Source organism: Elephantulus edwardii, unplaced genomic scaffold (genome assembly GCF_000299155.1).
Source record: "Elephantulus edwardii isolate Elephantulus edwardi_28Jun2011 unplaced genomic scaffold, EleEdw1.0 scaffold00323, whole genome shotgun sequence".
In the NCBI taxonomy this organism is placed as follows: domain Eukaryota; kingdom Metazoa; phylum Chordata; class Mammalia; order Macroscelidea; family Macroscelididae; genus Elephantulus; species Elephantulus edwardii.
The window spans coordinates 2,302,633-2,315,851 of NW_006400073.1; the positions used below are offsets into that span (position 1 = coordinate 2,302,633).

Sequence of the window (13,219 nt, forward strand, 5' to 3'; positions counted from 1 at the left end):
GAGGCTCCATCTGAAATACTTTGGACTTGTTGTAAGGAGGGACTGGTCCTTGGAGAGGGACATCATGCTTGGTAGGGTGGAGGGACAGTGCAGGAGGGGAAAGCCCTCTATGAGGTGGATGGATTCAGTGACTGGGGTAATCGGGATGGGTGTATTGGAGATGGTGCGATTGGCACAGGACAGAGTAGAGTTTAGAGCTATTGTACACAGGGTCGCTATGAGTCGCAAGCAACTCACCAGCACATAACAACAACAACCCACAGTAACAGCTGTCAAGAAATCAAAAGACTTATTACATTGGGAGTATCTGCTGTCAAGCACCCCTTTAAAATGCTAAAAAGCAAAAATGTCAGTTTAAAGAACAGCCATGATCCACATCATGGTATCTTCAAACGTTTCCAAAACTTGAACAAAGCATAGAAGACAGAAGAACTGATGCTTTTGAGTAGTGGTGTTGGTAAAGAGTTACGAATACACCCGGGAATGTCAAATGAACAAACACACCTATCCTGGGGGAAGTGCGAGCAGGGTGATCCTTAAAGGCAAGGATCTTTGTTACACACGCATTGCGCATGCTATCAGGAGAAGCCAATCCTTCCTTGGAAGAAGATTATCATGCTGGAAAAAGGGAGAGGGGTCATTGAAAGAGAGGAAAAATCTGAAAGATACGGAATGAAATAATTATTATAACAATGAATTCAAGCTTTGTGGAGACGTGTAGGATGAAGCAGGCTCTGACAAGGTTCTGTTCTGTAGTTCGCAGAGTTGTGAGTCATAGTCCACTCGACAGCAGCTGACCAATATAACCACATACTAAGGAGATTGGAAAAAATGCCACAATGTGGGGTAAAATATTTTAAACTTGCATAAAACTAAACAGATATATAAATAAAAGACTAGATGCAACAGCAAAGTACTAGCATCCAGAATATATAAAGAATTGTCACGGTTTCATAAGAAAAATACAAACAAAGGAAGCAAAATGAACAAACGACCTGATGAGGAGCTTTAAAAAATCAGGAGGCTCAAATGATGGATATGAAAATTCAAATACATTAGGAACCAGGAATATGAAAACAACAGTACTTTGAGGGAGGACTGTATCCCTAAAAACACTAGAAAACCAACAGCTAGCTAATAGATATGAGTAACTGCAATTCTCATTTACTTCTTGTGGGGTGTAAATTTATAAAACATCTGCAGAATGCATTTTGGCTTCACTTAGTAAAGCTGACCATGTGAGTACATTACAACTTAAAATTCCACTCTCAGGTATATACAACAGTAAAGTCTAAAATATAAAAAAATTTTTTACGATAATATTCCCATAAAAATTGTTCAAGTGCCTCAAACTGAGAACAACTCAAATTTCCAATGAAGAATAGGTAAGTTACTTGTAGTATATGCACTTCATGAGTTAATATACTGCAGTGGAAGTGAATAAACTATATATACATCTACAGAGCAGATCTCACAATATTAAAAGAAAAAAGTTAAGGAAGAAAACCTTCTCTAATGAAACCTTTCCAGTTTAATATTTTAATCCAGCAATTCCATATTTGATGCCTACTCTTGCTTAACACTTAACTAACTTTCAAACATACTTTATATTCTGTTTGTTGTTTATAGCTAATTTTCTCAGCCATAATTGACGCTCTTTAAGAATATATCTTTTTGTGGTTCTTGCTTACATAATATAAAGGTGAGTCACCAAAAATCAATGCTAAGAGCACAGTATATCTTAGTAAGTATTTGCTGAATTAATTAGAATGATTCTCATAATGCAAAGTTCAAAAAATAGGTAAATCTAACTATCACATTAATAGTAAAACAGTAAATATAAGTTTTATATTAAAAAGAATGTGGCAATAATTATTACAAAAGTCATGGTAATGATCTCTGTGCATAGAGAAAGCTAAGGAGATGTGAGAGAGGCAAGCACGAACTGTCTCCCTTTCGACTTGGACTTTAAAATGGACATTTACATGTGATAATGTCTGATGTACACCAAGTGTACATTTTATATACACACATGTGTAATTAAGAACATATTTCATATATATTCAAATATTTAATTCTATTAATCCATCTCATACCTCAACTCACTGTGTACTAACCCTGACTCTAAATTACCTATCATTTCCATTATATAACACAAAGTCAGGCAACAACTTTAATATGTCCTAAACACAGGGAGGATATGTGCCTAGGAACTTGACAGACATTTTGAGATTTACAACAATTCACGTATACATTTTTTACTAGAAAGGGAGTGAACAGATATTAAAGATCAGTCAACAGAAGAAAATATGTTTTTACGAAAGAAATAAGGAACTCGTGAAACATTACAGAACATGGATGACCCTGGAGGACATTATGTTGAGTGATATATCTCAGTCACAAAAGGACAAATACTGTCTAACATCACTATTACAAAAGAGGGCTGACATGGGAGGTTGGAGGGAAACTAGGAAAAGAGGAACTAGATAATGGGCATTGCATTGAAACAGATTAAGGAAAGAACTATTTTAAAGGAATATATGATTAGGCATTATTTATATGACAACAGTCCATTGCAAAGTGGACAGCAGGAGGGGTAGGTCAGTTGAAAAAAATTAAGAAAGTGAATGGGAGGAGAGGGAAGAGAAGAGAAGGAGAGGGAGGAAAATGTGCAACAACAAATGAATGAAAATCTAACTTTTCTATATACTTTCATCAAACGGGGAACAAATATTTGGTAATACCATCTCAGACAAGAGTCTTATAACAAAAGTTTACAGAATACTCCTTGTTCTCCACAAGAGAAAGACTAATAACCCAATAAAAAAATGGGCAAAAGACATGGAAAGAATTTTCACAGAGGAAGATATTAGAATGGCAAACAGACACATGAAGAAATGCTCCAAATCACTGGCAATAAGAGAGATGCAAATCAAAACCACAATGAGGTACCATCTCACTCCAGTAAGAGTGGCAAAGTTTAACAGGGCAGCAAGTAATAGATGTTGGAGAGGATGTGGTGAGAAAGGAACTCTTACACATTGTTGGTGGGATTTTAAAATGGTGCAACTATTCTGGAAGGCAGTTTGGCGCTTCCTCAAAAAAGCTGAACACAGAAATTCCATATGACCCAGCTATTCCACTACCTAGAATATATCCTGAGAATATGAGAACTGAGGAACAAATTGAGATTTGTACACCAGTATTCATAGCAGCATTACTCACCATTGCAAGAACATCGAAACAGCCCAAATGTCCAACCACAACAAATGGATTGAGAAATTATGGTACACAATGGAATACTATGCAGCACGCATGAGCAATAACTGTGTAAATTATTACCCAATTTGGGAGGGACTGGAGAGCATTATGCTGAGTGAACTAACTCAGTCCCACAAGGATAAATATTGCATAAGACTGTTACAGTAGAATGATTATAAGGATCCAGGAGGGGTGGGAGAGGCTAGAAGCAGAGGGATGTGGATGTAAGGGGGTTGAGGGGATTACTCATTGGATTGTACAATTTGATGAGGGTGGGGAGGTGAGGGAAATTGAAAGAATGTGCTCGAATTTGTTTTAGAATTTTTTAAATAAACTAGTAAAAAAATGGAAAATATTATTCTACCCCATCCAAGAAAATATCAATATAAAAAACAGCTTTCTACTGTCACTGGTCATTTTTATATATCTTAATTCTGAATGTCAAGTGTGTCCAATATACCTGTATGCTGCCAAACTCAACATTTTCATAGTGGAAATGTGCACATTCAGCCATCTTCGGAAAGTGACCTTTGGTGAAGGGTAACCTGAAGTATATGAAAATAAATCAGTAAGAAAGACAATGCTGGTATCCTGAAAATTGCTTAGCTTATGAGGAAAAACCAATTACTTTCAAGAGTTCATGCAAGCAAAAATATTTAATAAGCCCATGCACATGAACACACATAATTAACACAAATCTTTTTCAAGCTACTACAGCAAATAAAAATTATGTTTAGTACACAAGTCAAAAAAGAAAAAATAAAAGCTCTTTAAATATATTAATCTAATCTTAACCCAACACAATGGCCACAGAAAAGTTGTAACGGCGGTGAACGTTACAGAAACTCAACAGCCAGCTTCCAGGCAGCAGCAACAACGGCACCATAAAGCCCAAAGCTAGATTTACCTGGGAATGCTGTCGCAGCCCATCAGTCCTGTGCTGTTGGATCTGGGTGCAGAATGAACAGGTTTACCCTTGTCTTTCTCTACTTAGCAATGAAACTTCGTTGTCTAACTAAACCAAGTGCTTCTGACCCCTGGCAGCCCTGAGTGTGTCATCAAGTTAAAGCTGGGCTCCAAAGGCTTACTTTTCAGAAGTGGAATGCCAGACTTTTTCCTGGAGGCACCTCTGGGAGGATGCAAACACCAGCCAAGTGGGTTCAGAATCTGTATTACCCAGGGAGTCCTACTAGAAGGTGAAAGATGTATTTCCAGTTAAAACTTAAAACAGATACCTTGAGATATTTTATTTCAGTGTCAATTACTGGCACCCATTCCATGCTTCTAAAAAGCAAATACTAAGTCAAATAATAAAGAATTTTTTAAAAAAAATTCATGTGTGCCTGCATTAGGAAGGACATACCTGGACTGTTTTTGTTAAATAATGTAACAAATAGATAATGATGTAAATCTCTTTAAGAACATGATTAAAGCACACTTTTAGACAAATGTGCAACCTGTATTATGACACAGTTGAAGTTTTGAAAGCACAATAAAGAGTATGTACATTAACAGTCTATATAGTACAGGATCAAAGCAAAAGTTTTACAGAAACTAAAGGACTAGTTTTGATTTTTACAAAATAAAACACGTTGTAAAATTAATCCAAGCAAACCCAAATCCAGTGGGGTCAAGTAACCTCCTATGTGACAGAAACCCTTCCTAGGGTTTCTGCCACCTTTACAGAAGAGCACCACCTCTTTCTCCCATGAGGTGGACACATCTTTCTCCATGGGGTGGACACATTGTTCTCCCATGGGGTGGACACATCTTTCTCCCATGGGGTGGATGGGATGTCTGAACTGCTTAAAAAGCACACTCTTCAGAGAGCAGTGAGCTCTTGGCAGCGGTGGCCTAGGATCCCTCCATTCAGTAGACTGGCTACTTACTTTTTCACATGCTTCATCTTCATGCTGGCTGTGCTGCCACATGTCTTCAGAGTAAGGTCTCCAGAAATATCTGGAACATCTGCTCCCCTTGCCTTTAAAGACAAAGAGACAATGGGCTTATGACTATTACTTTTTTATGACTGTTACTTTTGGATTAAAAATAGTCACCTAAGCATTTAACTTTCCTCTGGAAAACATTTTGTGAAAATTAGAATTTTTATGCTATTACAATGAAATTTCAAATTCACCACGTGTGAACAGGAGTTGTGGGAATAAATTAACCTCGGTTATAATGACTAATAAAGGTTAAAATGGTAAGAGAAACATAATTACATGATCACAACATGTATTTTTCATACTAAAATCTGCTAACATATATGCAACACTTCCAACTTACTCCTTTGACTGCCAGTTTCCACAGTGGTGAATTTTCCATTCAACTGTATCATTTAAAAAAGATGAAAACTCCTGAAAATCAAAAGGTCTTAATATTTATAGGTGGGCAAAAAAAATTTATGCTGTATTATCTATGATTGATTCATTATTGACTATTTAGACTGCATATTAATTATAACAGAAAATCTTAAATTCTAGGCAATGTCTGTGATTCAAGCCAGAACAATGTGTGTAAGGCTGTGTTCTCTTGCTTTTCCTATTGGATGTTTCGGTTCTGTTTCACAATCTTTCAGCAGCTGTGGATGCTGCTGCCATGGGCTCCCTGCTTCCCACGTCCCAGACATTCAGGATGGCAGCATTGTTCTGTTTATGATTCTGTGTCCTTTTGCTCTCTCTATTCTACTTCAATTCAGTCTCTTCCTTCAGTCAATGTTTGAACTCCTTCTTCCTTTCTTTTAAACTATTAGATAAAGAACTGTCCTAGTTATCTTTGTTTCCTGGTGTCTTTGGTGCAGAGATTCTGAACTGCTCTCTGCCTGGTTCACCATCTCTTTGTTTATACTTATACCTAGGCCAGGAAGCTATTGTCCAAACAGAACAAGGGAATACTGTATAGTTCAAAATCAAGGAAGGTTTGCATCAGGGCTCTATCTTTTCTCCACATCTATCCAATTCATAGAAACAAATTATTCAATCAGTTCGATTACGTGAAAAAGAATGTGCCATGAGTACTGGAGGAAGACTCAACCGCCTGTGCTATAAAAATAACAAACTTTGCTTGCTGAAAGTAAAAGGGACTTGAAGCACTTGCTGCAAAAGATCAAAAACTACAGCTTCAATAAGGGTTGTATCTCCACATCAATAAAACAAAAATTCTCACCCCTGTACCAACAAGCAATGCTGTAACAGATGGAGAAAAATGTTGGCAATAATTAAATGTTACCTTGATTCACAATCAAACACCAAAGTAACAGTAGTCAAGAAATAATAAAAATTTAAAAAATTGCATTGGAGAAATCTGCTGTCAAGGACACCTCTAGAGCACCAAAGAGCAATAACGGCAGTTTAAACACTAAGATGTTCCTGCTATAAGCCATAGTCTTTTCAATTAATTCCTATGCATCTGAAAGTTGAACAAGAAATAAGGATGACAGAAGAAGTGATGCCTTTCATTTGTACTACTGGAGAAGAGTTCTAAATACATTGTGAACTGCCAAAAGAACAAACAGCTCTGTCTTGGATGAAGTGCAACCAGGGTGACCCTTAGAAGCAAGGATGGTGAAACTTAGTCTCACTAATTTTGGGTATGTTGTCAGAAGTGGCTAGTCCTTGAAAAAAAGACATCATGCTGAGAAAGGTACAGGGTCAGAGAAAGAAAAGAAGACCCCCAACAAGATGAACTGACACAGTGAATGTAGCAATGGTCTTGTTACAGAGCGTTTCAGTGATATTGAGTGTGGCAGAGATCACAGCAAAGTTCCTATATGTCATAGGGTCGCTTTGAGGCTTCAGTGTTACTTAATATCACAGGCTTTTCAAGTAAAATGATTTCTTTTCTTTAGTAATGGAATAAAAATAATTTTACCTTATAAGTATTGTTGTTGTTTTTGTTGTGAAGTGCCGTCAAGTAGTAGACAACCCTACGAACCAAAGACCAGAACACCTAAATAACTTTCATCGCTTCTCCAAGTTCATAGGGTTTCTGGAGGCAAGGTATCTCAGAAGTGGATGCCACTCATGCTTCCAAGTTGTTTTAATTGGGGAGCCCCACAAAATACTGTCCACCATGGGTAACCATTATTGCATATGACACAGTGTTCAGCGTCACAGCAACCACAAGTTACCTCTGTACAACAAATGGACAGAGCAGTGCTATGCCACTTAGAAGAATGTTTGACCAGAAACAATTGAAACCAGGCCTGAGGACTGCAGATTAAAATCACTCACCTTTGACGCAGAGCATAACTTCCTATCCACCAGGCCCAAAGAGCTCTCTTCTTCTTGTTGTTGTTGTTTTAAGTGCGATCGAGTCATAGACAACTCATAGCGACCCTATGAACGAAAGACCTGAACAAATGCTTCACTTTCATTGCGTCTCCAAGTTCATATGTTTTCCGGAGGCAAGATATTTCAGAAGTGGATGCCACTCCTGCTTCCAAGCTTTTTTAATTGGGGAGCTCCATCAAACACTGTTCACCATGGGTAACCATTATTGCATTTGACACATCAGTGTCACAGTGTTTAACATCACAACAACCACGAGTTACCCCTGAACAGCAAATGGGCAGATGAATGTTATGCCACTTAGAAGAATGTTTGAGCAAAAATAATTAAAACCACTGAAGCCACATGAATTTTCAAAGGCCCATCTTATAATCAATATATGAAAACCATTAAACCATTTTCCTTTTCTTATTTTATTCAATATATTTGAGATAATCATTCACATATTGAACCTACCCTTAAAAATAGGCACTACTTACTTTAGTATAATCCCATTTGTATACAAAACAAACCCTTTACATATTCACACTTTGTGTTAAATGTACATAAAAGAACAAACAAAAAAGGCTGTATATTAAACACTGGTAACTTCCAGAATAATAATGTGAAGGGAGCTAACTTTTTATTCCATACAGTACCGTAGATCTGAAATTTTTTACAACATATACTTATGGATTATACATAGAAGTTTTATTTTTTAAAAGGTTTTTAACCCAACCTTCTGCTGTTTCAAGGAGCCAAAAGAATGTCTGTTCAAATATTTCTATCTTGCTTGCCTCATTAATTTATTTAGTAAATCTTTTTGTTCACTCACAATATATTACTTCCAGGGCAGTGCATTAGTTGGAAGTGTCATTTAAAGTGGTTTGACTCTATCTTGATATTTGAATTTAATAACTACACAAATTTGGATAAAATGTTTTTAGAACTCTTGCTATATGCTATTTAAAAAAAATCAAGTAGATTTAGAAAATAACCATCCTCCATTTCTAAACTCAGACAATGTATGTGGTACCAAAGAGTATATTATTTTCTGAGGACACCGGTTTATTATTATGTGTCAAAATGATTTTGATGCATATTGACTCCATACAGCAGAGAACTACCAACATTTCCTGGATTGTCATCTTTACAGGAGGAGATAATCAGGTCATATCTCCCACAAAGCCTCAGGTGGATTTGAACTGATTTTGTTATTAGCAGCAAAGGACTTAACTACTGCCCCGGGGGTTTCTTTGTAGATCTATGGGACTCTCAGGAGAGTCTGCTTTTAATGAAAGCACATGTTCTTTAGAAGTTATTTTTCCTAAATCTTGATCGGTGATTACAGAAATGCAAGTTTTAAAAGATGGCAGTAATTTTGTCTAATATAGTAACTTAAGAGAATGGTGAAGCTGAGTAATTCAAAGTAAATTTGTCAGGCTGTTCTCTCACCCCACTGCCTGCGGAGTGGCAGAGATGTGCTGAAATGATTTTTGATAAATAGGTTCAAAGTCAACAAAAATATTAGAAATAATGCTTCAATTGGAAATAAGCCCCCATTTTCCAACAATGATGGTTTGTAGTAGATAATCTTCAAGGGAATATTTGTATGTTATTTATTTATCTATCAAATTTCCTCAGTGGAGTCAAGAGTAGTTTCATTATTTTGGTATCCTTTCATTATACTGACATACAATTTAAGCATAGAAAGCATCCTAAATTTTAAGTGGAGAAATACTGATCATTATATGCGATATTTTCAAACATAATACAAACTCGAAGGTAATTTGTACTCTTTTAAATGTCTTTATTTTAAAATAATATGCAAAAAGGGTCTTGTTATGGAGAAAAATGTGGCATTTTTTATGTTCTGAAAATGTGTTGAAAATACAAAATTGGCTTTTGATGTTGTTACCTTAAGTAAATTATATTTCATGTTTTAGTGTATGTGGGGTATTAAACTTGATCAAAATGTTATACAACAAAAATCCCAATGTTTCTTTAATAAATGGCTGTAACATTCTTCAATTTTGTTTACTTATCCAAGAAAAAGTACTTCCCACTCTACTTTTACTCTTCATCCTTAATTGAATTTAGTTTGTTTATCCTTAGCCTATAGTTGCTTGGATCTCTTCTGAAGGTAATTTCAAGCTGAGATAAAAACTTATTCATGCCAGCCAAAAGGGTCTGAGGACTGTTTGCGACTGTGTTCTTGGATGGAATGCCATCAAAAACAATGATCTGATCTGCTAGACAGGTAGCCATGATGAAGTCATGTTCTACCACAAAGGCTATCTTTTTTGTCATTGAAGTATGAAGCGTTTGACAACTCTTACTGCCATCAATCGTTGTTCAGAATCCAAATACGCAGGTGGTTCATCAATTAAGTAGACATCAGCAGGTTTGACCAAACACAAAGTTGAAGCTACGCACTGCAGTTCACCACCAGATAATGTCTGTACCTCTTGATCAATGATGTTTTCAGTTTGTAGAGGCTTCATTACATCAGTTACAAATTGTGGATGAGTGTAAGTATCTCTTATTTTTTCATGTAGTAACTGGTGAACACTTCCAGTTGATTTGGGACTGATCTTCTGTGGCTTTTAACTGACATTTAGAACTGGTACTTCTCCTCTTCATCAGGTTTAAGTCTTCCAGCAAGCAATCTGGTAAATGTTTTACCGGTACCATTTTCTCCAAGCATCACCATGATTTCAGAATCTGTGAATTCTCCAGCTACAACTGCTAACTCAAACTTTCCCATCTTTTTCTTCATTCCTGGATTTATATACATACACATCTTTTTAACTACTTCTTCATTTGCTATCTCTGCCACTGAAAAAAAAGTGCTGAATCTCTGAATCTCTAATTTTCTCTTGAAACATAGCCATCTAAGAAAATGTTTATGCCTTCTCTTACACTAAAAGGCAGAGTGACAACACCATAAGCACTTGGTACACCATATAAACAGCAGATGAAGTCAGAGAGATAGTCTAATACACTTAGATTCTGTTCCACCAGAATCATATATTTATCTGGGTTTATTAGGGATCGTATAGTAATAGCAACCTTTAAATGCTGCTTAACATATAGATAACTAGAAGGTTCATCAAACATAAAAATAAAAGCTGACCTTAAAACCTACTACACATGGACATAGGACTAAAACCAAGGACTTCAAACTTCATTAAAGAAAATCTTGGAAAAACTCTATTAGTCCTAATCTACAACATAAACAGTCTTCCCAGTATACTGAACAATCTACAACCAGGAGAAGATAAAATAGATGAATGGGACCTTCTAAGAATCAAATCCCTATGCACATCCAAAAACTTCTCCAACAGGGTAAAAAGGGAAGCCACAGACTGGGAAAAAGTATTTGGGAATGACATATCAGATAAGGGACTTATATCTAGAATTTATAAAATACTTGAGCACAACAACAAGATAAAAGTAAATAATCCAATAGAAAAATGGGCACAGGATATGAACAGACACTTCAACAAAGAAGACTTTCAGATGGCCAACAAGCACATGAAGAAATGTTCAAAATCCCTCGCTCTAAGAGAGATGCAAATCAAGACAACTATGAGATATCATCTCACCCTAGTAAGACTAGCAAAATTTAACAGAACAGCAAGCAACAAATGCTGGCAAGGTTGCAGAGAGACTGGAACTCTTATTCACTGTCGGTGGAAGTGTAAAATGGTGCAACCACTGTGGAAAGAGGTGTGGCGCTTTCCTAAAAATTTGCGAATAGAGATACCATTTGACCCAGCAATTCCACTTCTGGGATTATACCCTAAAGAGACCATAAGCAACATCCAAGCAGATACATGCACACACGTTTATCACGGCTTTGTTCACAATAGCAAGGAGGTGGAAGCAACCTAAGTGCCCATCAACAAATGAATGGATAGAAAAGCTGTGGTATATTCACACAATGGAATACTATGCTGCATTGTAAAACAAAGAACTCATGCAATATTATTCAAATGGGTGACCCTCGAGGACATTATACTGAGTGAAATATCTGAGTCACAAAAGGACAAAAACTGCATGGGGCCAATGCTGTAGAATGGAACTAACATCAGGGTTGGGGTAAGAATGAGAAAAACTGGATAAATTATGTATACTACATTGAAACGGATGAGGGAGAGAACAGTTTAAAAGTAATATAGGATATTATGATTATCATAAGAGTCCGGAATGAAGGTTGCAGAGTGGAGTATACTCAGGGTGGGGGCTGAGGGATGCGGGGGGGATTGTATACCAATGAAGGAATTTTTCTTTTCTTTTTCAAAGAGAAGAGTGAACAGGGGCGGTGGGATGGGGCAGGGAGAAAAGTGCAACAATGAATGAATGGAAATAAAAAAATCTCTGTAAATGTTCATTAAAATTAATAATAATTTAAAGAACAAACAAAAAAACAAACCAAAACCTACTGCACAGCTGTAATAAACAAAAAGACAACATGATACTGGTACAATGACAGACACACAGACCACGAACAGAACAGAATCTAGAACCCAGAAATCAACTCGTCTACCTACAGTTGGCTGGTGTTCAACAAGAAAAGAAAGCCTATCAAATGGGAAAACAACTTCTTTAATAATTGGTGCTGGCAATACTGGACTGCAGAAAGCTAATGCAAAATCTACATCCGATCTGACACCATACAGTTGATCAAGATGGATCGGAGACCTAGGGGTAAAGCCCAAACTCATAAAGTTATAATAAGAAATAAAATGAAACTTATTAACTTAGCCTGTAGTTGTGTACTTTCAAGTCAGAACCTACTCAAACCTGATCCTCCAGTGCCTTTCCAGAGACAATTAATCGCCTGGGAGGAGACTGTCCATCCTTCTCCATTAGCCTATGGTATAAAGAGGCCAGCAAATATAGACAAAAATGCACAACTAGGAGAAGATAACATCAATGAAGGGGACCTTCTAAAGATTATGTCCCTGTGTGCATAAAAAACTTTTTCCAATAGGGAGAAATGAAAACCAACTCACTGGTAAAAAGTATTTGGCAATATCATCTCAGACAAGAGTCTCACAACAAAAGTTTACAAAATCCTTCAAGGTCTCCATAAGAAAAAGGCTGATAACTCAATTACAAAATGAGCAAAAGAAATGGAAAGTTTTATCATAGAGGAAGACATGTGGATGCCAACAGACACATGATGAAATACTCAGAATTACTAGCAATAAGAGAGATGCAAATCAAAACCAAAAGAAGATACCATCTCTGCCTAGTAGCAGTGCCAAAGTTTAACAGGATTGTTGTTGTTATGTGCAGTCAAGTCGTTTCCGACTCATAGCAACCCTATGCACAACAGCCCTAAACCATGCTCTATCCTGCGCCAACCGCACTGCCTCTGACACACCAATCATGATTACCCCAGTTACCAAATCAATCCACCTGATAGAGGGTCTTCCCCTCCTGCGCCATCCCTCCACCCTCCCAAACATGATGTCCCTCTCCAAGGACCCGTCTCTACTGGCAACATGTCCAAAGTATGTCAGATGAAGCCCGAGAATCCTTGCCTCCAAGGAGTTGCTTGGTTTAATCCTCTCCAAGATGAATCTGTTTGTTTCCTGGCAGTTCATGGTACATTCAGTACTCTTCTCCAGCACCACAGCTCAAAGGCATCAACTCTCCTTCTGTCCTCCCTAGTCATT

General features: G+C 37.0%; 1 protein-coding gene and 1 pseudogene across 1 annotated transcript in view; both read right to left on the reverse strand.

Moving 5' to 3' along the window:
• ARHGAP32 (Rho GTPase activating protein 32) overlaps nucleotides 1-13,219 on the reverse strand; it is a 385,046-nt gene that overhangs the window by 329,965 nt on the left and 41,862 nt on the right. The window contains exons 3-4 of the mRNA XM_006901383.1: nucleotides 5,151-5,242; nucleotides 3,722-3,806 (exon numbers count right to left, since the gene is read on the reverse strand). Coding sequence (XP_006901445.1) covers nucleotides 3,722-3,806; nucleotides 5,151-5,242 — 177 coding nt within the window. The remainder of the gene's footprint in view (nucleotides 1-3,721; nucleotides 3,807-5,150; nucleotides 5,243-13,219) is intronic.
• Nucleotides 9,567-13,219, reverse strand: part of LOC102849065 — a 20,169-nt pseudogene continuing 16,516 nt past the window's right edge.